This window comes from Cydia splendana, chromosome 9 (assembly GCF_910591565.1).
Source record: "Cydia splendana chromosome 9, ilCydSple1.2, whole genome shotgun sequence".
Lineage (NCBI taxonomy): Eukaryota > Metazoa > Arthropoda > Insecta > Lepidoptera > Tortricidae > Cydia > Cydia splendana.
The window spans coordinates 5,070,246-5,097,536 of record NC_085968.1 but is presented as its reverse complement, the minus strand read 5'-3'; the positions used below and the strand labels follow the sequence as shown (position 1 = coordinate 5,097,536).

At 44.5% G+C, this 27,291-nt stretch overlaps 2 protein-coding genes across 2 annotated transcripts in view; one reads left to right on the top strand and one right to left on the bottom strand.

Annotated features, from left to right (window-relative positions):
- LOC134793440 (MAP kinase-interacting serine/threonine-protein kinase 1-like) overlaps positions 1-27,291 on the bottom strand; it is a 362,541-nt gene that overhangs the window by 303,536 nt on the left and 31,714 nt on the right. The window lies entirely within an intron of this gene.
- Positions 1,730-26,239, top strand: LOC134793420 (exocyst complex component 4). Its single transcript, XM_063764986.1, has 17 exons — positions 1,730-1,851; positions 1,926-2,087; positions 6,613-6,782; positions 9,434-9,587; positions 10,113-10,233; positions 10,413-10,570; positions 11,754-11,971; positions 13,002-13,098; positions 13,746-13,902; positions 14,893-15,019; positions 20,344-20,496; positions 22,350-22,638; positions 22,762-22,893; positions 23,368-23,532; positions 24,298-24,438; positions 24,978-25,169; positions 25,699-26,239. Exons 1-17 carry the CDS (start codon positions 1,795-1,797, stop codon positions 25,861-25,863), a joined length of 2,658 nt encoding a protein of 885 aa, XP_063621056.1. The 5' UTR covers positions 1,730-1,794; the 3' UTR covers positions 25,864-26,239.

Here is a 27,291-nt window from a genome sequence, read left to right as displayed (position 1 = left end):
ATAATGTTGTGAAATTAGCAACTTTACGATAGAGAAGTTTTAAGTTTAGCCGCCTAAAAAACTATGTTCCTGAAGTAAGTTACATAGTTGACTACAAATAATAATACCTTATATATGTGAGATTAAAAAAATATTGCGACTTGTTCTGTAATGCAAATAGAAACTTTTGATATCGACTGATTTATGTGTATACTAGCCAATCTCTTGAAAATAAAGTTTTATTTCATTTTCACGATTGATTGCAATGAGCTCTCAAGATTTAAATTCTATCTATTAGAAAACGACACTGACAGACAGTTTAAGCAAAAAACAATACCGATTTAGAGGTGAAAATGTATTTTCTGACTTTTTCATATAAAATCACAAAATTGAATATTTTTACTTTTAATGTGACACACAATCAATTTTTCTGAGCACATATGAAAGAAATTCTGTCATTCAAATGAAATAAATCCTAAAACCCCAACTAAATACTATATTTAACCCCTTATGCCACTTTAAACTTACATAACAATAACAGTATTTGCTCCATACATTTACGAAAAGGTACCTTATGGAAATAAATCTAATAATACATCACTACAAAATATCAATCATATTACAGTTTATCTTTTATGAATAGAAAATATTAATTTACATTAAACTGCCCCAAATTTAATTAGTTCTTCGTCATAATAATCTTAAAAAAGACCAATAATTTGTATGTAATGAAAAGGTACCTTGTGATTAAGTTACATGATGAGGCATGATGATGATGGAACAGTTAGGATAAACTAATAATATTTTGGGGTTAAGATGGTATAAATCGTCTATTTCTTATCAATAATATATTTCGGTTGCTATTGAAGATAAGCGGCATTGAGGTTCAATGACCTCAGATATTCCATAAGGTAATGCGTCGGGTATTGGCATTTTTCAGCAAACCAATGGCTGATTTACTGCATGCGACCAAACCAAATGAAGATTATTCTAGTTAAGAAAGACTTGACGAGAGTAACTTTGGTATAATAGCAGGCTACTTGGATTTGTGATGTCGGTCTATGTACGGTTATAATATTTGCGAGGCGCCCCAACCAGAACTGAAATTATCAAATTAGTTTTGCAGAATGCTAATACAGTTCTCTACCAAACTTCTTTTCCCGTATTGACTAGTTTTTTTGGGAATTTTCAATCTTTTTTCCATAAGGTACCTTTTCTACTAAACTCTGAGACGACATTACTAGGCTTATAACTAACTTATAACAAAAATAAAAACAGGTAAACAAACGTTACGCATTAAGGTTTCAGATCACACAATAAAAAAAAATTGAGCATTTTTTCACCTCTTTACAAAACATTTCATATCTCCGAAACTAGAAACCCTCATAAGGTACCTTTTCCCGTGGAACGTCACATATGATGGTTGAATTGCATTGAATTGGTTGACTATGACTAGACGTCAACGTTGACAACATTTTTTTTTACATATCCAGCTGTTTGAGATATGGATGAAAGTCTTTTCGGATCTTAAAAGAAAAATACACTTTTGAAGGACCACATATTATTGAGATCGTGAAATACGAAAATTAAAATTTCTTTACTTGCTTCTTTATTCTCGCATGAATATGCAGATATTTTCGTTTGACGCGGTAGGCCCTCCGTGGTTTTATTATTGGTAAAAAATTTAACAGTAATCAAACCGAATAGGAAAATTGACTCGCTAAACGTCAACGTCATCAATGTCATTGCATCTTTCAACGGGGCGTAGTGAAAATATTTAGATTTTTCTTCATAAGTTATTTTGCTAAGGAGAAAATGTCGTCACCGCCACCTACAAAACCCCCTAGAGGGGTGAAACAAGGAAGAGAAACGGTAATACAAGGAATATCTTTCATTCTTTTTGCGAAAAATGAGTACCTACTGTATAACAATCACTTTGCTTACAGAGTGGACTTTTAATGTCTGTTATCCGTACTTTATCGGCGAGTGAGACCAACGAGCAGCGAGAAAAAGAACGTGCTAAACTAGAGAAGGAGTATAAAAAGAGCGATGCGAGATTGGACGAGCTGGTCGCCGAACATGCACAGGAAATCATGGAAGTTATGCAGGTAAAAGCACAGAATAAATGATAGTACTACAGTACAGAAAGGAAACTTCCTACAAAACCGAAGTTTGACAACTTTGACAGTGGTTCAGAGTAGAATCATGCTGACCCTTTCTATTATATGGCACTATCCCTTTCGGCTATTTAGGGTTGTTAAAATTCAAGCCATTCTCTTATCTGTGGTCGTGCACGCAGAAGGACGTCAAGTTGTGTCAACCCTAATAATTGCTCGGAGCAAAGCTGAGCCGAATGGAGCCGAGTTTGCCTGAAGGGAGGAGTTTCACATCCCTGGTAAACATTACTAGTTTTTATTATGATTTACTAAAACAAAGTAAAGTAAACTAGTACAAGTTATAGTTTTAGGGTCACTCCACTGCAGACTTTCATACTCTGAATTCAGATATGTTTATGATGGCTAAATTAAGTAATTGAACACACTTAATAATACTCCAATTGGCCATCTTGTCAGGGCCTTAAAATTAACCTAACGGCAGGGTGCAAGTTTTAGGGTTCAGTGTCAGATAATCAGGAGGTGGGCATTTTCGCGAGAAGAGATCCAATCAACTTTTTTTCTAAGGTAGGTAAATTTAATATTTTTCCTACTAAGACTAACATGGGCCAACCACATCAAAACAAAGAGAAAAGAAGCAGACCTTCATTACAAGGGCCTGTAGTGGCTGATCGGCCGACAATCACCTCTGACACTAACTAATAAAATGCTAGTGTATAAATGCATTATAAAACCCATATATGGACATATGGGATTGAACTTTGGGGAACGGCCAGTAACTCAAACCTCGAAATTCTACAAAGGTTTCAGAATAATGTCCTAAGGGCTGTAACATGTGCACTATGCAAAAAATACAGAGATACATGAATACATAAAGATTCCAACAATCAAAGAGGAAGTTAACAGATATTGTGTTAAATACAAATAACGACTAAAAAAGCATACAAATGAACTTGCAAGGGACTTGGTAAACACCAACGACAATCCGAGTAGGCTGAAAAGGTGGCTAATACTGCGGCTAGACCAAAGGCACTAGAAGATAAATTCTATCAAAGTCAAGATAGAGTATTTAATGGAATACCTCTCAAAACCCTCAAAAAGACAGAACATCTGATTATGACTAAAACAGCCGATTGCAGATAAAAAGGACAAAAAAAAAACGTATTTTAGAAAAAAGTTTATTGAATCTCTTCTTGCGAAAATGCCCAGGTCTTCTACTAACTTAAATTGTCTTGAAGATTGCTGGATACAGGCAGTATTATTGCTTATGCAAGCAGTTATCTACTTGCTTCGTCATTCAACAGTAATAATACATTTTAAAATGCAAAGTCACAGTTTCTATGTATACACCGTGTTTTTATTGAATTCCGTTAACTTCGGGGTATAGTTAAGTACGTTTATAAGAACTAAATGGCATAGTTAATTTTCAAAAAAAAAAATTTTTTTTTGTTTTTTTTTCTTTTTTTTTTGTTTAAAAAGTAATTAAATGTAGCATATAGCGTTGTTGTAACACGGGCATTACATTTAACTCAACCAAACAATTGAAATCTGTGACATATCAATGTCATTTCGTACATCAATCGACCGAGATTGTACTTAAGTTTAGTAGCAAATGTATGAACTCATTCTAAACACTAATCAATATGTAAGCCGGCCCTAAGGCAAGTGTACACGCTTGTAGAGGCCTTATAGGAAAAAAAATAATTATGGATTATCTCCGAAATGGACTTAATTAGAACATCGGTGTCTTTGAGAAAGTTACTTGATTTAAGCTCAGGAATGCACCCTTGAAATTAACGGAAATAAAAAAAAACACGGTGTAGAATAGAATAGAATAGAATAGAATAGATTTATTCGTAAGCACAAACAATCGGAACAGTACATAGTATAAAAGAAAACACAAAATAAGATTAAAGTGCCACGAAATGGCCCCATCTCAGCATGTTGCTGGTGGCTTCCAGCGCTGATCTTCCGATGAGACCATCAAGTGAGAAGAATCACGGAAGGTAACAGACAAGAAGAAAAAAGACAGAAATAACATACAGTAAACAGTTAGTTAAATAAGAAAAAAGTTTGGTTAGAATTTTCAGAGCTAGTTATGCCTGGGGACACTTACCAGAACAGTGGAACAAGGTCAAGGTATTATTTATACCGAAGGCTGGGAGGAAGGATTATGCTTTAGCCAAGTCCTTCAGACCGATCAGTCTCTCCTCGTTCCTCCTTAGAACCTTGGAAAAGGTAATCGATAAGTATATCAGGGAGAGCTGTCTTCTGAGAAAACCCATACACGACAGTCAACATGCTTACCGCAGGGGCAGATCTACAGAGACTGCCTTGCTGGAGCTAGTTGACAGAGTGGAAAGGGCCTTGGAAGACAAGGACATAGCCATGTCGGCCTTCCTAGATATTGAGGGCGCTTTTGATAATACACCCATTCGGACACTGGTGGAAGGGCTTAGGGCCAAGGAGGTGGATTCCACCACTATCCGCTGGGTGCAAAGCATGCTCTCAAGCAGAGTGGTTAGGCTAGACTTGCTTAACACTACTCTCGAAGTGGCCACTGTGAGAGGCTGCCCGCAGGGAGGTGTCCTATCTCCCTTGCTCTGGACTCTCGCGGTGGATGGACTTCTGCACAAGATGGCGGAACTCCGAATCGACACTCAGGGGTACGCAGACGACCTTGTTGTGACGGTGAGGGGCAACTGCCAAAGTACTTTATCAGACCTTATGCAGAGGGCTCTCAACACCATAAATACATGGTGCGGAGAGAATGAATTGTCTATCAATGCAGATAAGACAATTATAGTACCATTCACGAACAAGAGGAAACTGGACAAACTTAAACCACTTGTCATGAATGGTAAAACTATTCCGTTCTCAACAGAGGTCAAATATCTGGGGGTAACACTGGACCAGAAACTGACCTGGAACAAGCATGTGGACGGAACCATACAAAAGGCTAAATCAGCCTTGGCAATATGCTGTCGTTTGGCAGGCAACAGATGGGGTCTAAAACCCAAAATTGCCTTATGGCTGTACACATCCATAGTGAGGCCGATAGTGTCTTACGCCTCTGTAGCATGGTACAGGAAAACGACGCAGAAGGTAACAGTGATGAAGCTTGGCAGCCTTCAAAGAACTGCCTGTGTCATCGTCACTGGGGCCATGTCATCCTCCCCGACGGCAGCCCTAGAAGCCATACTAAATCTACCACCCCTCCACTTGCATCTAGAATTGGAGGCGAGATCTAGTATGCTTAGAATAGCGGGCGTGAGGAGAGGTAATTGGTTATCGCAAACTCTGAGACTGTTTAATGAATCAGTGTACGATATTCCTGTTCTTGGGATGCCAACCGACACTATGTCACCCAAATTTTGTCCACTCAAACTTTACTCAGTGGAAATCCCCAAACGGGAGGACTGGTCAAACAGTCAAATTAAGTGGAAAGAAGGAAGCCTGAGGTGGTACACTGATGGCTCCAAATCCGGATCTGAAGTAGGTTGCGGAGTATACGGTGAAGCGCCTAGGAAAAGCATCAGCTTAAACCTAGGACGTTTTTGCTCTATATTCCAGGCAGAGGTATACGCCATTCTAGAATGTGCGTCAATCAATCTGCAAAGCAACTACGGCAACCATACTATCTATATCCATTCGGATAGCCAGGCGGCACTCTTAGCTCTAACCTCCGATGTCACCACATCGAGGCTGGTTGAGAACTGCAGGCAACTATTGAACAACCTTGGAGCCAGGAACAAGGTTGTTCTACGTTGGGTCCCGGGGCATGCGGGTATCGTAGGAAACGAGAAGGCCGACGAACTCGCGCGAGCAGGGGCTAAGGGGAAGAACTACAGTCCTGAGCCCTTTTGTGGTATCCCCAAAAGCCTAACGCGGCTCACCCTAAAGACCTACTGTCACTACAAAACCATTCAACTCTGGAGAGAAACAACAGGTTTGAACCATTCCAAAGCGCTTATCAAGGCCTTCAGCAAAAAGGCGTCCTCGAACGCCTTAGCGCTGTCTAGGAACCAACTACGCAACTTGGTAAGGGTGCTTACCGGGCATTGCGGCCTAAATAAGCACATGCGCACCATGGGGAAACGTGACATAGGGCGGTGCAGACTCTGCATGGAGGCGGAGGAGACGCCCTTGCACATCCTCACAGAGTGCCCTTGCCTAATGCGTACTCGTGACCTAATCTTGGGCGGACACATATTACGCCCGGAGGAGGTAAAGTCTCTCGAGACCAAAAGGATCCTGCAGCTATTCGAAGTTGCAGGGTTGGATCGAGAGTTGTAGTGGGTGGCGATCACAATAGATCAGGAATGGTCGCAGTGATACATAGGCTTTGGAGCCTTATTTAGCCCCTAATAAAGAAGAAGAAGAAGAAGAAAAAAGTTACACAGCAAGAAGATACAACATAACGACTATTTACAATTAAGATTAATTGATACAAAAACAAGCATCCTGCTCTACTATGTCATACTTTAATATACTGTATGTCATACTTTAATATCCTCAGAAATTCAGCAGCGTCCAAGCAGCCCTAGCGAGCTGGGGTCAGCACACTGACGCAGCCACAGCTCGGCTGACCGCATGCCGCAGCTTGCTGCGCGTGCGGCGCGACGAGCTGAGGCGGCTGTGGCAGGACGCCAGGACACACCACCACGCACTGCACATGCTCACTATCATGTAAGTTACTGTGTAGAAGAAGCATAAGGATCCTTCAGAACAGGTATGGGCAAATTGTTAGCAAGCAATATACTTTAATTTGCTTGTTATGATGTGTAGATTGTGTAGATCTAAGCACAAAGAAAAATAAAATTGCTTTAACCTCCTAAGGCCCAGGGTCCTACCTATAGTATTTATTCAGTTTGATGAAATTTAAATCATATTCAATTGGAACAGAGTCGCATTTGTTTTGTTTCGTTAAATTTTCAAACAAAACAAAAATCAACTCTATTCTCTGCACTATAGGTTCAAATTTCAGTGACAAATTCTGGATTTTTCATTTGTATGGCTGGGCCTTAGGAGGTAAATAAAGTGACAAAGCTCAGGAAGCCCATTAATAAATTGCTTGTCCTACTGGACCATTAGTATGAAATACAACCATACTAATTCTTACTTTACATATAGATAATATGCATCTTAAAGTCCGTTCCCCCTAAACAAGAAATTTTGCGGACCTGATTTAGTTAAATTGTGTTTTGTCACTTGCTTACAAATACACAAGTCAAAACGACAGATAAACATGATTCATAGCTGATTCAGGCCTGTAAAGTGTTTATAAATAACGCAAATTTATTAATAATCAATAGTAAATAGTTAATGCCTGCATTATTATTGTAAACGGTATTAGGTATGTAACGTAAATGCAATTATCTTACTTTATTCAATGCATGTGGTGTTTACCTTTAAGTAATTGTTACGCTAAGCGATAATAGTTAAAACGTTTGTAGTTATACTTTACAAAGTGTAAACAATTGTTGGTGAACCAATAAATATATAAAAAAAAACAAAAAAAAAACGCTCTAGCAGCTCATCCCTGTAAAAAGGCTTATCATTAGGGATTGCAAACCGGATTGATTTTCAATCCGGCCGGATCCGGCCGGATTTTGGCCTCAAACCGGCCGGATCCGGCCGGACCGGATCCGGTTAGGTATAAGGATATTAAAATTAATTAAATGACATATTTTTCAAGTTTTATGCGTTATATGAGAAACAAAGGGTATTTTTACAAATGTATTCATAAAACAACATTTTGAAGTTAATAAGAAATAACTTTTTAACAATAAAATAAAACAAAGTATTAAAAAGTGTCACATAGTCGAAGTCCATCTCAATTTAAAAATAAAATTTGAAATCTAAGTCATTTATTTATTTTATTATATTTAATCATTCACATTCTGCTCAAATTTATACGTTTACAATAAAAATATAAATTTGATTAGATTCCAAAGCCTGTTAATGGAATAATTATGGGATGGGAAATGGAACTCCTTGAAAGGACAAGTTTTCGTAACTGTTATTTGATGGAATTATTTGTAACGCTGACATCCATTCTAGTAACAAGATATTTTACTTTTAACCAAAATTGTATGAAATGCGCTCCATTATTATCTTGCTTTCATTTTTTATCGGTGAAAATAGTTTTATAGCCTAAATCACAAATAAATAAATAATTCATGAATAAATATTTGGGGACAATTTTATACAGATCGTAGCCCCAAACCAAGCAAAGCTTGTAATATGGGTACTAGCTAGCTCTAGGTAGTATTACTAGGCGACGATATATATACGTATAGTATATTGATAAATACATGCTTATACCGGGTGTGGCCTGTAACATGAGCAAATAATTAAAACATAGATTGCACTCCTCAAACGGTGACACTTTTGTTCAACAACTTTTAAAAATTATGAAGTATTTAGACTCCCTATTTTTCATACAAAATAAATATTATCTTCAATGGACGCCATCGCCACGCCATATCATTGTGATTGACGTTGCTTGTCACGCCTTAAACATAACAAAATTCGCAATACATTGCGTCTAAGAATAAACTTTAAAGTGTATTAAAAATCAAACCCCAAGTTATTTTAAAAGTCGCTGATCAAATGTTGGTCAGTATGAGGAGTACAGCATACTGTTCAATTTTTTGCTCATATTACAAGCCACACCCGGTATACGTAGAAAACACCCATAACTCAGGAACAAATATCTGTGTTCCTCACACAAATAAATGCCCTTACCGGTATTCAAACCCAGGACCATCGGCTTCATAGGCAGGGTCACTGAATGGTCACTACTCACTAGGCCAGACCGGTCGTTACAAATGCCTTCCATGGCATCTCCATCCTTTAAATTTTACTTCTAATTATTTAAGTAATCATCGTATCGTGCCGATTCGTGCCACCAACATGAAAGAAGAGGAAATCCTCTTCTGTTCTCAATCATATTTAATATCTTCTTATTTTACTAAATATGGATTTTTTCATTCGTTCTTTATTCTGTTTAACTTCCTTCTTTTATCCGTCGCCTTTTTCTCACCTAAAACGCGCAGTGGGTGCTGCGTGCGGTCTTTTTTTCTATTTTCCCGGATCCGGTCCGGATCCGGTAGCTCCTAAAAAGTGCCGGATCCGGCCGGATTACCGGATCCGCCGGACCGGATTGCAATCCCTACTTATCATTAATTTCTATTTAGAATCTTTTATTTTACTAATCAAAATTGCATTTGTTTTCGCCAGTTTTTGTTTTGTGGGCGGCTGGAGGATTTTTTTTGTTACGATAATTTGTATGCTTGCATCAGGTAAATGAGCCAAATTTTCACCTTTTTTTGCAGTGAACGTGTAGTAGTGTCCGAGCGCGACATCCGCGATCACCTCTCGCGCGGGCTCGTGCTCGCATGCGCGCAGTCTCTTCGCTCCGCGCTTGACACGGCTGCAACCACGCTGTCGCACGTCAGTGCGCTCAACACCACGAGGACGCATCTCGAGGTAGTCACACTAACGTCCTCTAGGTGGCGCTGTACCGGCCGCGGCGATTCCTGCATCGCGCTAACAAAGTGTTGGCCTCCTTAAGCAGTCGGAACGGTTTTGTTGTTATGTGTGTGTTACCTATTAGGGTAAAGACTAATAGGGCCGGATTTGTCCTGCCAACTCTGATTTCCATGTAAAAAAAAAGTTATTAGGTATGTGTTAGAGGTTTGACTGTCTGCGCTTGACACGGCCGCCACCACATTCTCGTATGTCAGCGCGTTAAACACCACCGGGCGCAACTCGAGGTAGTTTCACCGATGGCCACTAGGTGGTGCTGTAATGGCCGCGACGATTCCTGCGTCGAGCTAACGATGTGTCGATATAGAATCCTGAAGTAAAACGACTTTTAGTTATAGTACTTTCATAACCGCCTCCGTCCTCAGCATTATACAAAGCAAATGAATTTTCATCATCGCGCCGCACTGTCCCAACTCCCAACTCAGTGCTCAGGTAGTTAAAAAAAAATGTATATTGTTTACGCAGGAAAAGAAGCACGAGTTGGTGACGGTCATTCTAAGGCGATTGTCATCGGCATTGTACGGCGAAGCAGCGCCGCTCACACGCCGGATGTCGTCGCGACGCCGAACAGCGCTCCTTTTGGCAGGTAATACAACAGGCAGGCAGGTAACCTTGTATTGTTGATGAATAAAGCTTAAAGCTACTATGCCTACTACATTTTTTTTTCTTCTACTGGCTTACACCAGCCTTCCCTATTAAACTCTTTTATGAAGTCGATTTTATTGCTAAAGATTATATACTTACATTAAACATGTTTGTTGCCAGAGCTGACAAAGAGCGAAGAAGTCACCGACGCGTACCTACAAGACATAACGCCTGAATTCGAGGCGTCACTCACCGAGGAAGATAAAACATTTGAGACTACCGTCATGATATCGCTTGAAGCTCTGGGAGTCTTGAATCAACTTAAAGAAGCCACCGAGGTACGATATGGAACCTTATTTCTTTCATAGTATTAAGTCAGTATTTGCTTAGAGAGGAAGACACAACTCTTCTTCCTCGCGTTATCCCGGCATTTTGCCACGGCTCATGGGGAGCCTGGGGTACGCTTGACAATTATAATCTCAAGAATTGACGTAGGCACTAGTTTTTACGAAAGGGACTGTCATCTGACCTTCCAACCCAGAGGGGAAACTAGGCCTTATTAGGATTAGTCCGGTTTCCTCACGATGTTTTCCTTCACCGAAAAGGAACTGGTAAATATCAAATGATATTTCGTACATAAGTTCCGAAAAACTCATTGGTACGAGCCGGGGTTTGAACCCGCGACCTCCGGATTGAAAGTCGCTCGCTCGTACCGCTAAGCCACCAGCGCTTAGAGAGGAAGACACAACGTTTGTGACAACTGTTATGATACCGCTAGAAGCTCTAGGAGGCTTGAACCAACTGAAGGAAACCACTGAGGTACGATTTGGAACCTTATCTCTTCAGTACTAAGTCAGTATTTGCTTAGAGAGGAAGACACAACGTTTGTGACCACTGTTATGATACCGCTAGAAGCTCTAGGAGTCTTGAATCAGCTTAAAGAAGCCAATGAGGTTAGATTTTGAACCTTAGGGAACATACTCATACTACGTGACCCATTTTTTACTACTTTATATTTGTGTCTGTGACTGTTGCCATGTAAGAACAATTTTAGGTTTCAAAGTTAGGTATAAAGACGACCGGTCTGGCCTAGTGGGTAGTGACCCTGCCTATGAAGCCGATGGTCCCGGGTTCGAATCCTGGTAAGGGCATTTATTTGTATGATGATACAGATATTTGTTCCTGAGTCATGGTTGTTTTCTATGTATTTAAGTATTTATATATTATATATATCGATGTCTGAGTACCCACAACACAAGCCTTCTTGAGCTTACCGTGGGGCTTAGTCAATTTATGTAAAAAAAATGTCCTTAATATTTATTTATTAAAAAAAAAAAAAAAAAAAAAAAGAACAGGAAAAGAACGGTTTTTCTACGCACTAAGCTAAATAGCGCCATCTATGACATGATGAGCCACGAGGCGTTGTATGAAACATGAAACACCTTATTTAACTGGATTAAACTGAAAAAAAAAATTCTAACTGACTATAGCGACTATACGTACGCCGGTTTATCTTTACAGAAATTCAAAGTCCAGATACAAGATGAGCTCCTAACCGTGATAGAGTCCGTGTCCCGCCGGATAATCGAAGACGGAGACGTGGAGCCGGACGTAACGGACGTGCCGGACGTGCCGGACGCGCCGGACGTCCCGGACGAGGTGGTCGAGAACTCGAAACCGTTGCGGCTCGTCAACGCGCTGGTGGAGCAGTTTAGAGCGTGTGCTGCGAGGAATAAAAGGTACCTGTAATGTAATAGGTAACATTTTACGACCTTATAATCGTTTCTCCCTTTCCGACGTATTGGTATGATGGAAAGGGACAAACGATTATTATCGGCTTGTCAACTTTAGTAGACGATTATGAATAAGGGGGTATATCTTTAGGTATTTAAATGAAAGTAAACAAAATCTACCCTCAAATGGCTCCTAAGTGGCTCCTAAAGCCAGTTGAGGATAGATGAAAACATTACATGATCAAATAATGTAGGTTAAAGTCAGGTCGTTCAGTGACTTATCCAGGCGGTTTTGTATTTGTTTGGTTAACCAATAAATGTTATAACTATCCGAAAATGTACAAATTGCTTGTTTACTTTTATTTAAATACCTAAAGATACGGACTATACAGGGTGATTCAGGAGACGTGAGCAGGACTAACACTGCACATTTCGTAAATTATAAGCAACAGTTTCGTATCAGTATTAGTGAGGTTAACGTTAATTTTCTAGTCGTGTTGAAAAAAAAAGTTATTAATTTATTTACGACATGCATGGTCACCCTAAAATTAGAATACTAAACTACCGATATTCCGTGTCAAATTGAATGTCATCACTGTCATCACGGTCTGGTTACTTTTGAAAACTCGTATCGCACTCAAGTTTGACAGTTTATTTTCTTCGTAATCAAAATGCTGTCATTACGGTTAAAGAGGTTTTATGTTTATTAATTAGGGCTTGTAGGGTGACCATGATTGTAGAGTATTAAATTTGCCCTCACCGAAAAGTAAAAAAATAGGAAAAAGTGTGGTTGGTTCACCTAAATACGACGGTGGTCGATCAATTATCAGTTACTGAGTGTGCAGGATTAGTCCTGCTCATGTCTCATGAATCACCCTGTAGTATCAGAACAAAGCTATCTATTTAGCACAGAATGCCCGATCAATATCTTTTGATATTAGTAAAAGTCGTGCAAGTACCAGGGACCGACCGGACGTTATACAATTAAAAAAAAAACAGTGACTGAAATAGTAAAATTCCATTTGTTTTGTTACAGACTCCTCCAACTGTGGCGGGCCGCGTTACAGAAGCATAAGATCTCAGACTCGTGTCTCCACACCGAGATACACTACTGGAGCGCCGTTCAACAAGTCGTGAGTATTGTTTATACTAGCCATAACCTTTATTATCACTTATCAGCCTAATTTAGTGTCCCATTCTAGGCAAATTCCTCCCCTCTTTTCGTCCCATTGGCGACTATTGTTTGTATTTTCCCACCATTCCTAATTATTTTTATCCCGGCAGCCATCTGTGGTGTTCCGTGGATCCCACTCAGTCGCCATTTTGGCGGGGTCGGGGGTTCACCTTTCCGGGTGAGACAGTCCACTTAAGCATAGCGGTCTTGACACCCTACACATCTAGATGTGTATCTTCTAATACTATGCGTTGGAGCGCAGTTCTGCGTTCCTGTGCGGGAAAATACGATAATTACATAGAAGGTAGGATCCTATAGAAGTGGTATACGCGTGCCTCCGTGAGGGCCAAAACATACCCAATGCGACACTATGATTTATTTCTTGCCCACCATAATCCATACTAAATTTACGGTGGGGAACAAAACATATGTGAGACTGTGACAAGGACAAACAGTAATAGCGCTTTCGCTGCTACTCCTACTGAAAGATACATAAGACTATCCCGTTCGGTCATTTCCCCCCACTCCTCATGCCAGATCCAGTTATATCCTAGATTCATGGATAATTATTGTAAGTGACTATCTGTTTGTTTGATTTGTTGTCAGCTCCAACTGCTACTGACAGACTACCTCCAAATAGAGAGCGTGACTCTCGCCGCCGCCCGTTCCACCAGCGCTTCGGACACGCACAGCGAACTTCGCATCGCAGATTACTTCGCTAAGAAGCGGCCGCAGCGGCGCGAGAAACTTTTCAAGCTCAATGGTAACACATAGGCAGCAAAAAATAGCTAATAGTACTAAAATGCATAAGATGCTTTCGCCAATTGTTTATATTTTAACCTTTAAAGTGCAAATTCTCTTTAGACAACTTATCACTAGTAAACAAACTTATTCATTCTCGAATTATAGACGAAAGTAGGATTAACTACGACAATAGGAGTCACTTCGAGACCCCTACACAGAGAATTATAGGCCTTTAATGTATTGGCACAGGATAAATAATAGTACTACCGTACATAAAGGAAACTTCCTACAAAACCGAAGTTTGACAGCGGTTCAGGGTCGAAACATGGTGTCCCTTTCTAATGTATGGCACTATCCCTTTTGGTTATTTAGGGTTGTCAAAATTCAAGTCATTATCTTATCTGTGGTCGTGCACGCAAAGGGACGTCAAATGGTGTCAACCCTAATAATTGCTCGGAGCCATGAATCTAATATTTTATCTGGATAAGGCATGATGGGTGGGGGAATTGAGCGAACAGGATAGTCTTATGTATCTTTCAGTAGGAGTAGCAGCGAAAGTGCTATTATTGTTTGTCCTTGTCACAGTCTCACATTTTTTATTATTCCCCACCATAAATTAGTATGGGTTATGGTGGGCAACAATTAAATTCGAGCAATCAATGCGAGGCCGGTATTGCCTATATTTTGTCCCTCACGGAGGCACGCGTATACCACTTCTAGAGGATCCTACCTTCTATGCTCGGAGCTATGCTGAGCCGAACGGAGCCGAGTTTGACCGAAGGGAGGAGTTTCGCACCACTGGTATTGACATTAAAGGCCCATTTGTCAAATTCACGCAAGTACAGCTTGGCAAAAAAGAGTAGAAATTAAAAAGTGGCGACACTGTAGTATCGTCCCGTTTTTTTTTTCATTATTATTTTGCCAAGCTGTAGTTAGCGAACCTTTCGCAATAGCTTCGCGAATGACGCATTCGCTTGTGATATTTCAAGCTTCACCTGTTTTGTTGCAGTGGGCGTGGTGCCTGTCGTAAGCGCGGCGGCGCGCCGGTACCCGCTGGTGTGCCGCCCGGACCCCGGCCTGCTGCACGTCCTGCTGCCCACCCTGCACAAGCTCACACACGACATCGAGCCCGTCGTGTGAGTATACTGACGGAACTATACGCGCCGGTACCCGCTGGTGTGTCGCCCGGACCCCGGGTTACTACACGTGCTGCTGCCCACCCTGCACAAGCTCACACACGACATCGAGCCCGTCGTGTGAGTATACTGACGGAACTATACGCGCCGGTACCCGCTGGTGTGCCGCCCGGACCCCGGGTTACTACACGTGCTGCTGCCCACCCTGCACAAGCTCACACCCGACCTCGAGCCCGTCGTGTGTGTATACTGACGGACCGATCCGCGCCGGTACCCGCTGGTGTGTCGCCCGGACCCCGGGTTACTACACGTGCTGCTGCCCACCCTGCACAAGCTCACACACGACATCGAGCCCGTCGTGTAAGTATACTGACGGAACTATACGCGCCGGTACCCGCTGGTGTGTCGCCCGGACCCCGGGTTACTACACGTGCTGCTGCCCACCCTGCACAAGCTCACACACGACATCGAGCCCGTCGTGTGAGTATACTGACGGAACTATTCGCGCCGGTACCCGCTGGTGTGCCGCCCGGACCCCGGGTTTCTTCACGTGCTGCTGCCCACCCTGCACAAGCTCACACACGACATCGAGCCCGTCGTGTGAGTATACTGACGGAACTATACGCGCCGGTACCCGCTGGTGTGTCGCCCGGACCCCGGGTTACTACACGTGCTGCTGCCCACCCTGCACAAGCTCACACACGACATCGAGCCCGTCGTGTGAGTATACTGACGGAACTATACGCGCCGGTACCCGCTGGTGTGCCGCCCGGACCCCGGGTTACTACACGTGCTGCTGCCCACCCTGCACAAGCTCACACACGACATCGAGCCCGTCGTGTGAGTATACTGACGGAACTATACGCGCCGGTACCCGCTGGTGTGTCGCCCGGACCCCGGGTTACTACACGTGCTGCTGCCCACCCTGCACAAGCTCACACACGACATCGAGCCCGTCGTGTGAGTATACTGACGGAACTATACGCGCCGGTACCCGCTGGTGTGTCGCCCGGACCCCGGGTTACTACACGTGCTGCTGCCCACCCTGCACAAGCTCACACACGACATCGAGCCCGTCGTGTGAGTATACTGACGGAACTATACGCGCCGGTACCCGCTGGTGTGCCGCCCGGACCCCGGGTTACTACACGTGCTGCTGCCCACCCTGCACAAGCTCACACACGACATCGAGCCCGTCGTGTGAGTATACTGACGGAACTATACGCGCCGGTACCCGCTGGTGTGTCGCCCGGACCCCGGGTTACTACACGTGCTGCTGCCCACCCTGCACAAGCTCACACACGACATCGAGCCCGTCGTGTGAGTATACTGACGGAACTATACGCGCCGGTACCCGCTGGTGTGTCGCCCGGACCCCGGGTTACTACACGTGCTGCTGCCCACCCTGCACAAGCTCACACACGACATCGAGCCCGTCGTGTGAGTATACTGACGGAACTATACGCGCCGGTACCCGCTGGTGTGCCGCCCGGACCCCGGGTTACTACACGTGCTGCTGCCCACCCTGCACAAGCTCACACACGACATCGAGCCCGTCGTGTGAGTATACTGACGGAACTATACGCGCCGGTACCCGCTGGTGTGTCGCCCGGACCCCGGGTTACTACACGTGCTGCTGCCCACCCTGCACAAGCTCACACACGACATCGAGCCCGTCGTGTGAGTATACTGACGGAACTATACGCGCCGGTACCCGCTGGTGTGTCGCCCGGACCCCGGGTTACTACACGTGCTGCTGCCCACCCTGCACAAGCTCACACACGACATCGAGCCCGTCGTGTGAGTATACTGACGGAACTATACGCGCCGGTACCCGCTGGTGTGCCGCCCGGACCCCGGGTTACTACACGTGCTGCTGCCCACCCTGCACAAGCTCACACACGACATCGAGCCCGTCGTGTGAGTATACTGACGGAACTATACGCGCCGGTACCCGCTGGTGTGTCGCCCGGACCCCGGGTTACTACACGTGCTGCTGCCCACCCTGCACAAGCTCACACACGACATCGAGCCCGTCGTGTGAGTATACTGACGGAACTATACGCGCCGGTACCCGCTGGTGTGCCGCCCGGACCCCGGGTTACTACACGTGCTGCTGCCCACCCTGCACAAGCTCACACACGACATCGAGCCCGTCGTGTGAGTATACTGACGGAACTATACGCGCCGGTACCCGCTGGTGTGTCGCCCGGACCCCGGGTTACTACACGTGCTGCTGCCCACCCTGCACAAGCTCACACACGACATCGAGCCCGTCGTGTAAGTATACTGACGGAACTATACGCGCCGGTACCCGCTGGTGTGTCGCCCGGACCCCGGGTTACTACACGTGCTGCTGCCCACCCTGCACAAGCTCACACACGACATCGAGCCCGTCGTGTGAGTATACTGACGGAACTATACGCGCCGGTACCCGCTGGTGTGCCGCCCGGACCCCGGGTTACTACACGTGCTGCTGCCCACCCTGCACAAGCTCACACACGACATCGAGCCCGTCGTGTGAGTATACTGACGGAACTATACGCGCCGGTACCCGCTGGTGTGTCGCCCGGACCCCGGGTTACTACACGTGCTGCTGCCCACCCTGCACAAGCTCACACACGACATCGAGCCCGTCGTGTGAGTATACTGACGGAACTATACGCGCCGGTACCCGCTGGTGTGCCGCCCGGACCCCGGGTTACTACACGTGCTGCTGCCCACCCTGCACAAGCTCACACACGACATCGAGCCCGTCGTGTGAGTATACTGACGGAACTATACGCGCCGGTACCCGCTGGTGTGTCGCCCGGACCCCGGGTTACTACACGTGCTGCTGCCCACCCTGCACAAGCTCACACACGACATCGAGCCCGTCGTGTGAGTATACTGACGGAACTATACGCGCCGGTACCCGCTGGTGTGTCGCCCGGACCCCGGGTTACTACACGTGCTGCTGCCCACCCTGCACAAGCTCACACACGACATCGAGCCCGTCGTGTGAGTATACTGACGGAACTATACGCGCCGGTACCCGCTGGTGTGCCGCCCGGACCCCGGGTTACTACACGTGCTGCTGCCCACCCTGCACAAGCTCACACACGACATCGAGCCCGTCGTGTGAGTATACTGACGGAACTATACGCGCCGGTACCCGCTGGTGTGTCGCCCGGACCCCGGGTTACTACACGTGCTGCTGCCCACCCTGCACAAGCTCACACACGACATCGAGCCCGTCGTGTGAGTATACTGACGGAACTATACGCGCCGGTACCCGCTGGTGTGTCGCCCGGACCCCGGGTTACTACACGTGCTGCTGCCCACCCTGCACAAGCTCACACACGACATCGAGCCCGTCGTGTGAGTATACTGACGGAACTATACGCGCCGGTACCCGCTGGTGTGCCGCCCGGACCCCGGGTTACTACACGTGCTGCTGCCCACCCTGCACAAGCTCACACACGACATCGAGCCCGTCGTGTGAGTATACTGACGGAACTATACGCGCCGGTACCCGCTGGTGTGTCGCCCGGACCCCGGGTTACTACACGTGCTGCTGCCCACCCTGCACAAGCTCACACACGACATCGAGCCCGTCGTGTGAGTATACTGACGGAACTATACGCGCCGGTACCCGCTGGTGTGTCGCCCGGACCCCGGGTTACTACACGTGCTGCTGCCCACCCTGCACAAGCTCACACACGACATCGAGCCCGTCGTGTGAGTATACTGACGGAACTATACGCGCCGGTACCCGCTGGTGTGCCGCCCGGACCCCGGGTTACTACACGTGCTGCTGCCCACCCTGCACAAGCTCACACACGACATCGAGCCCGTCGTGTGAGTATACTGACGGAACTATACGCGCCGGTACCCGCTGGTGTGTCGCCCGGACCCCGGGTTACTACACGTGCTGCTGCCCACCCTGCACAAGCTCACACACGACATCGAGCCCGTCGTGTGAGTATACTGACGGAACTATACGCGCCGGTACCCGCTGGTGTGTCGCCCGGACCCCGGGTTACTACACGTGCTGCTGCCCACCCTGCACAAGCTCACACACGACATCGAGCCCGTCGTGTGAGTATACTGACGGAACTATACGCGCCGGTACCCGCTGGTGTGCCGCCCGGACCCCGGGTTACTACACGTGCTGCTGCCCACCCTGCACAAGCTCACACACGACATCGAGCCCGTCGTGTGAGTATACTGACGGAACTATACGCGCCGGTACCCGCTGGTGTGCCGCCCGGACCCCGGGTTACTACACGTGCTGCTGCCCACCCTGCACAAGCTCACACACGACATCGAGCCCGTCGTGTGAGTATACTGACGGAACTATACGCGCCGGTACCCGCTGGTGTGCCGCCCGGACCCCGGGTTACTACACGTGCTGCTGCCCACCCTGCACAAGCTCACACACGACATCGAGCCCGTCGTGTGAGTATACTGGCGGAACTATACGCGCCGGTACCCGCTGGTGTGCCGCCCGGACCCCGGGTTACTACACGTGCTGCTGCCCACCCTGCACAAGCTCACACACGACATCGAGCCCGTCGTGTGAGTATACTGACGGAACTATACGCGCCGGTACCAGCTGGTGTGCCGCCCGGACCCCGGGTTACTACACGTGCTGCTGCCCACCCTGCACAAGCTCACACACGACATCGAGCCCGTCGTGTGAGTATACTGACGGAACTATACGCGCCGGTACCCGCTGGTGTGCCGCCCGGACCCCGGGTTACTACACGTGCTGCTGCCCACCCTGCACAAGCTCACACACGACATCGAGCCCGTCGTGTGAGTATGCTGACGGAACTATCTATACTTGCTGTTATTCATTGACAGCATTCAAATATGGAGCTTGTGTGCCCCCTGTTATATGGCGCGAAATATCAACGTTAAGTTTAATTTTAATTTTACTACGTCTGACTGTTTGGGTGTTTGTATGTTCGCGATAAATTCAAAAAATACTTAACGGATTTTCATGCGTTTTTCACCTATCAATAAAGTGATTCTAGAGGAAGGTTTAGGTGTATAATTTGTTAACCCGTGCGAAGCCGGGCCGGGTAGTTAGTATTCAATATAACAATATACATTGTGTCCACCCGTAAGTGTACACCCTTAGTGGCGGGCCTCCAGCGGCGTATTCAGCGAACTGTGGAACGACGCCATACACGAGGTTGGCCATAAGAATTTTATTTTTTTAAATTTTAATTGTCATAACAAAAATCCATGAAATTTAGTATTAGGTAGGTATTAGGAATCTTTCCATCCCTACCAAATTTTACGATTCTATGTCAACACGAAATTTTTAATAACAGTGGCGGCGAATGTTCGCTGCGGGCATTCATCACTGACTATGTCCGATCCGGGGAGAGCGAGCGGCTCGCGAGCGAGGCGAGGGCTTCTATCGAGGTCGCTATGAAGGCTGCCGCGTGGCGGGAGCGAGCGCCGCCGGAACCACCGAGCGCTAAGTAAGTTTATCTTATATCTTATACCTTTAAACGAGGAATTCTTGTATATTTATTTATTTATATATATATTTCGGAGATCTCGGAAACGGCTCTAACGATTTCGACGAAAGTTGCTATGTGGGGGTTTACGGGGGCGAAAAATCGATCTAGCTAGGTCTTATCTCCGGGGAAACGCACATTTTTGAGTTTTTATATGTTTTCCGAGCACAGCTCGGTCTCCCAGATATTTATTAATTATAATTGAATAAGTATTAGTATGTTTGTCTGTCTGTTACGTCTTTACGGTTCAATCTGAAGTAAAGTATTGATTCCTCAGACTCTTAAAATAAATGCCGCAACAAATATTGGGAATGTTTAACTTTAAAACATTCTTCACATTCTATTATGTCATTGTGTTGGATATATCGGAAAATAATTTTGTACATAATTTATGCACTTGTCCTTTCTTGCCACGAACGATGTCAGACTTCTACGGTTATTGAAGAAGTGAGTAATAGTGATCGATTTGTATCATTTTCATTGCATAATCATGCGAATCATGGGATCTTAAAGAAAATATAATGCTTCCACTACGAACATAGTCAAAACTAAGCGTGTCGTGACGGATTTACGTAACAACAGAGCATGTGAATTTTTTTACTTTTAGGGTTCCGTACCTCAAAAGGAAAAACGGAACCCTTATAGGATCACTCGTGCGTCTGTGTGTCTGTCCGACCATTCCCCCCCCTTTATCTCTGAAACTACTGGGCCTAAAATTTTGAAAAAAATTACACAAAATAGTACTTTACCTATAGATGACAGGAAAACCTATTAGAAATGTGCAGTCAAGCGTGACTTATGTACGGAACCCTTGGAACGCGAGTCCGACTCGCACTTGACCGGTTTTTTTTTATGAAAAAAAATAAACTTTTTTTTTTATATCTTATTTTGTGGCTTTTAACTAAGAAGTTTTGAACATGTACAGAAATAGGTATGGAATTATTAAAAAAATATTGTAAACAAAATTTTTCCTAAGGTTGTTAATTAAAATGTTAGGGGAGATCTCCTAAATAAATCTTTGGATTCCTAGGAAAGCGGTGCCGTCATATAGCGGCCGCCATGTAGCGGACGCTAAAAGACGGCCGTTTTACGGTGACGATATGTGGAAAGTTCCACGGCGTCATAACACACCGTCCGCTTTAATAGAATTTACTTGGAGGATGAACTATCATCAGAAGAGGAAAGTAATCGTAGTGCGGAAGATCATTTATTCAAATCTCGTGGTACAGAAGGTGCATTTGAGATATTAGTAGAAATGGCTTCACCGCTATCAAATAAAACGTTCACGAAATTATCGACACCGTCAAGACGGCCGTCATGCTAATAGCGGCACCGATTTTTGACGTTACGGTGTCAATCACCGCTCTCTAGGAAACCGCGCCATTTGGTTTACATCAGGCAACGTTCTAGTGACGTCATCCACCACTGTATTACGGCCGCTATATGACGGCACCGCTTTCCGCGGAAACCAGAGCTTAAGACCATTTCCCATTAAAACATACATAAAGAGAATATATTTTTAATATTTTTTGTGGCTTCATAGGTTTCTGTAGGTTTCATAGACTAGTTTTTGGCCCTAGTATAAAATTGTAGAATGTATTGGATCCCATACATTTCACGACTCTTCTCTTTCCGCACAGACTCTAACTAAATTTTATTTTATTCACACTTCCTGGCAAATGTCTTAAACTGTTGAGTTTTCATTAAAAAAAGACGTTTAATTTTCACTCGCCTAAAAGCTCGTGATATATTTCCTCGGAAGGCCCAGGAGATATTTAAAAATGATCTACATCAAAATAACTACTATTATGCAGCCACCGGCTGGTGTTCTCGTGCTGCACGGCGGGCTGGGCGGCGGTGGCGCACTGCGCGCACGCGGCGCGGCGCTGCGGCGCGTGCGGCGCCGCGCACGCCCTGCGCGCGCTGCCCGCCGCGCTCGCCGCTCTAGCCGCGCACGCGCGGGCCGCGCACCAGCGCCTGCAACCCGCCGCGCCGTCCCGTGCCGCCAAATGGCTGGCCGATGATGACATCGTCCGGTTCCTGCAGACGCTGCCTAATTGGCAGGCCGTTGTGGACCCTAATTCTGCCAGTAAAAATGAGCAGGTATGTGAAAAAGTAGTCCCCGAAACGTAACACTCCCGCGTTTTATCGACATATTAGACGTGCTAGCGACATCAACGCTCGTTTCTCACTTAAATTAAAACCATGTTTTTCATTTTACGACAGGATCTGAAACAGGCGTACGAACGCGAGGCCGAAATCCTTGGCTCGAGTCTCGGCGACGGCGCCGTGTCTCGTCGCGAAATCGTCGGGGACATCAACGCTTTAGGCGACCTGGCGTTACTCTGCGAGTCCATGGTAAGACAGATGCAGAAAATCGGCGAAGGCGTAAGTCAAAGTCTAAAAACTCAGCAATCGTCGAAGACATCCATACTTTCGACGATCTCGCGTCGACGAGATCGCTAGCTATGATCTTAGCGGTGTTCTGACGACGTTTTAACGTGCAATGGGTCTCTGATGTTACTAATAAGTACACCGCTGAAAAGTAGCAAGAACAATACACTCTTTTTGTTTGGGCAGTCGTGTAAAAAGATGCGTTACTGACATTTATGTCACAACGCACATGGAACACAAACAGAAGTCCTTCGAGTAAAAAATACTCGAAAGAAGTTTTCTGTTGATATTCGTAGTTGTTATAAATTATTACGTTATTTTAGGCCCCTGGCTCTTACCCCAGAATTGAATGCCATATTCAAATATACACGTATCATATGCATAATAAGACCACTTGTATATATGTGTAACTACTAAACAATTTGACATGTGTTTTAGGACTGGCTGGCCACCAACATCCGGTCTTTGCCGGGACTGCTCACAGCGCCGTCTGGTGGCAGTGGTGGCGTCCGATTGACCGATAAGCTGCGCGAAGACATATCTGCCGCGGCGGCCATCTTTGACGAGATCTCTCATAAATGTCTGTTGTTTCTACATTTGGAGGTAATGTTATAAGCCGAATGGAAAAATTGGCCCTGATATGTAAATACGATAACATTTTAAATATATACTAATATTTTATAAAATAAATTGATTAGTTACCTATAAGCCCTATAAGATACTATTTTCTTGATTAAATCTGTCATCTGTTTGAATTTTACATAAATACTGACGAAAGGAAACCGAGCAATAAGCGAAATAAAACGATCAAAGAGATATAGAATTTTGATACAAAAACAGCATTGTTCGACGTCTTGTTAAAAATTACGCACCTAGCCTATCAACATTACAACATTACCAGACGTTTCCTTAATATTGAGGATAGTTCATGTCCTTCTGTTGAAGAAAACCTTCCTCCATAGGCTTGTCTCCCTCGCCAAGCGTAGGGCTTCGTGTAGTTTTAATGTGCTGTAATTTGGGCCCAGGGGCGCATTATCTAGCTGTGGGAGGGCCCCGGGTCTCAGGTCTTCAACTTTGGTCGTCATTTTTCCAATTAGAATTTTCTCCGATTCTGTCCGAGCTATCCGGGCTTCGTTCGAGATTGAGCATGTGGACCTAGCATATCGACCAGCGTATGTGCCCACCATCCTATTTTAGAATAGAATAGAATTTATTCGTAAGCACAAACAAACGAGACAATACATAATATAAAAGAAAACACAAAATAAGATTAAAGTCCCACGAAATGGCCCCATCTCAGCATGTTGCTGGTGGCTTCCCGCGCTGATCTTCCGATGAGACCATAATTTCATGTTTTTTTTTCGTCAGATGCGAATCCAATGCTTCCACTACCTCGGTCAGCCGGCGGGAGGCGACGATGACGAGGCGGGCGGCGCGGGCCGCCTCGCACACGCGCTCCTCGCCTTCCACGAACACGCGCACAATGTCATGGCGGCCGGCCGGAGGTCGGTGAGTACTGACGCTGTCTGACATTGTCTGACACCGTCTGACATTGTTCGACACTGTCTGACATTGTTTGAAACTGTCTGACATTGTTTGACACTGACATTGTTTGACACTGTCTGACATTGTTTGACACTGTCTGACATTGTTTGACACTGTCTGACATTGTTTGACACTGTCTGACATTGTTTGACACTGTCTGACATTGTTTGACACTGTCTAATGCCACTTGCTAACGGAGGGTGGTGAGTACTAACACTATCTGACATTGCCTGAAAGTGCCTGACATTGTGTGGCAGACTGGCAGTATTATCTCACATTACTGTCTCTGTGAAATTATCTGATGGTCTGACAGTATCCGACTTTGCCTGACAATGTCTGAACGTATATGAATGTAATACCAAGTAATACCTAATCATGTTGTAAAGCCAGCAGACGGCATGTGGACCCATTTTAGTGTAACATCTATTTTGTTTTTTTTATTATTACTGTAGTGATAAATAATTGCCATTGATTGCCTAATTTACGAATGATTTCTCTCATAGTACATCTTCAACGGCATCGGTGAGATGATGTCCGCGGGCGTAGTGTGGCGCTGGCAGTGCATGGAGGCGGAGTTGGCGGGCGGAACCCTCGCTACGCTCAGGCACTGCTTAGCGGCGCTCTCGCTGCCGCACGCCGGGCTGCAGCGAGCGCACGAATATTCGCGTCTATTGCTCGCTATGCCGGAGCCGGAGGTAATCATTATCAGTCATAACCCTGTACCGTTTAGCTGTAATCATCATCATATCAGTCTAAGGATGTGTATTGCATCTCACTCTCTCATTAAGCAAAATGTGAGAATAAATACAAATTGGACAGGTGGAATACCACCTTAGATGTGCACTGAATGCAAAGTTGGTTTCACTTATCTTTGAATGCCGGCGCTCGAGTTTTGACTACAATTTACATTCAGTTATGTTATTGTATGTTGTATGTATATATATTAAATTTACATTTGAGACAAAAGAAAGCGGGAAATTTAGCAATTTTGGATTTTTTCATTCTGCATACATGTGTTTAATCGTCCCCTAATATTAATTACTATTTTTTTTATTAATATTATTAAGTTTATTTCACGTACATACAAGATCAAATCACTAGATAATAATTTAAAAAAGTTACAATTTACAGCATTTTACTTTAACAAAACAAAATCTTAAATTATATATTTGAAAAAATATACATATATCTATTGAATTATGTTCTCTAATCATTTGTCAACAGGAAATCATAGCTTCAATCCGTGAGAAAGGCGCACAGTTCACCGAATTGGAGTATCTGAACGCCTTCAAAGTGATCGCGGCGCGTCGCGGGCTATCACAGGCCGACATGAAACCCCACCTTAAAGCTCTAGCTAGTGCCTTAGGTCATGTTGGGGTCACTGTTTAAGGCTCTAATACTGCCCTGCAAGGCGTGGCTTACTCCGCGATTTCGTCGCGTCGCTACAAGTACATGCGGCCACACCAGTTTTGGTGTCTAGCAGTAGTAGTTGCCGCGCACCGCTACGGAACGGACGCCTGCTCGCGCTTGCGCCACCTTGTGGTCATATCTGTCGAAATAGACGCGTTTTGTTAGAAAGTGAATCTTCTGTACCTAGTAGGTATATATTCTGTGGCTGGAGAGTAAAATTAGGGTTACAAAGGGTTATACTTATACCGCTTCGATTCATATATGAATATTATGATTATACATATTAAATTTTAAAAGACTTAATATTTACATTAAATTAATTATTCCCATGAGAAAATATACGCTGATATAATTATAGCTATATGTATCATTAATAATTGTAAGACTATGTTATGAAACTTTTAATTTGAAATAAACTACATATTTACAAAGTTTACTGGTTTATTTATTTACGTTCTAATGTGAATCCTCCACTCAGTAGCCGGGTCCACACAGGGCTATAACCGCCAAAATCGAAGTTCGCAAATGGTGGGCATTTTTCTCTGTCAGTCTTATTACTTACGCCTTCATTGGAGTAAAACAGAAAGATCGTCGCAATTTGCGAATTTCGGTTTTCGCAGTAGCCCCTCAGAGCGAGCATACGCGCAAGGCAATTTCTTCACGCACAAAACCGCCAGTCAGGAAATCGTAAAATGTCCGAAAATATTTTACAACAAGAACTGTCTTCATACAATAAAGTAAACTTATTATTAGCTTTATTTAATCTACTTTAAAATGTATTTTGCCCTTGGGAATAATGACAACTAAATGCTCCCTACGCATTGGCAAAATTAACTACAAAACATATTGACACCCTTACCTATGCAGGGTGATTCAGGAGACGTGAGCAGGACTAACACTGCGCATGTCGTTAATTATAAGCAACTGTTTCGTATCAGTATTAGTGAGGTTAACGTTAATTTATTGTCGTGTTGAAAAAAAAGTTTTTATTTTTTTTACGACATGCATGGTCACCCTAAAATTAGAATACTAAACTACCGATATTCTGTGTCAAATTGAATGTCATTACTGTCATCACGGTCTGGTTACTTTTGAAAACTCGTATCTCACTCAAGTTTGACAGTTTATTTTCTTCGTAATCAAAATGCCATTACGGTTAAAGAGGTTTTATGTTTATTAATTAGGTCCTGTAGGGTGACCATGATTGTTGAGAATTAAATTTGCACTCACCAAAAAGTTAAAAAATAGGAAAAAGTGTTGTTGTTTCTCCTAAATACGACGGTGATCGATCAATTATCAGTTACTGATTGTGCAGGATTAGTCCTGCTCACATCTCATGAATCATCCTATATTTTGACTTATGTATTCATAAGAAAGAGATAAAACATAATTTAACTAAATCAGGCC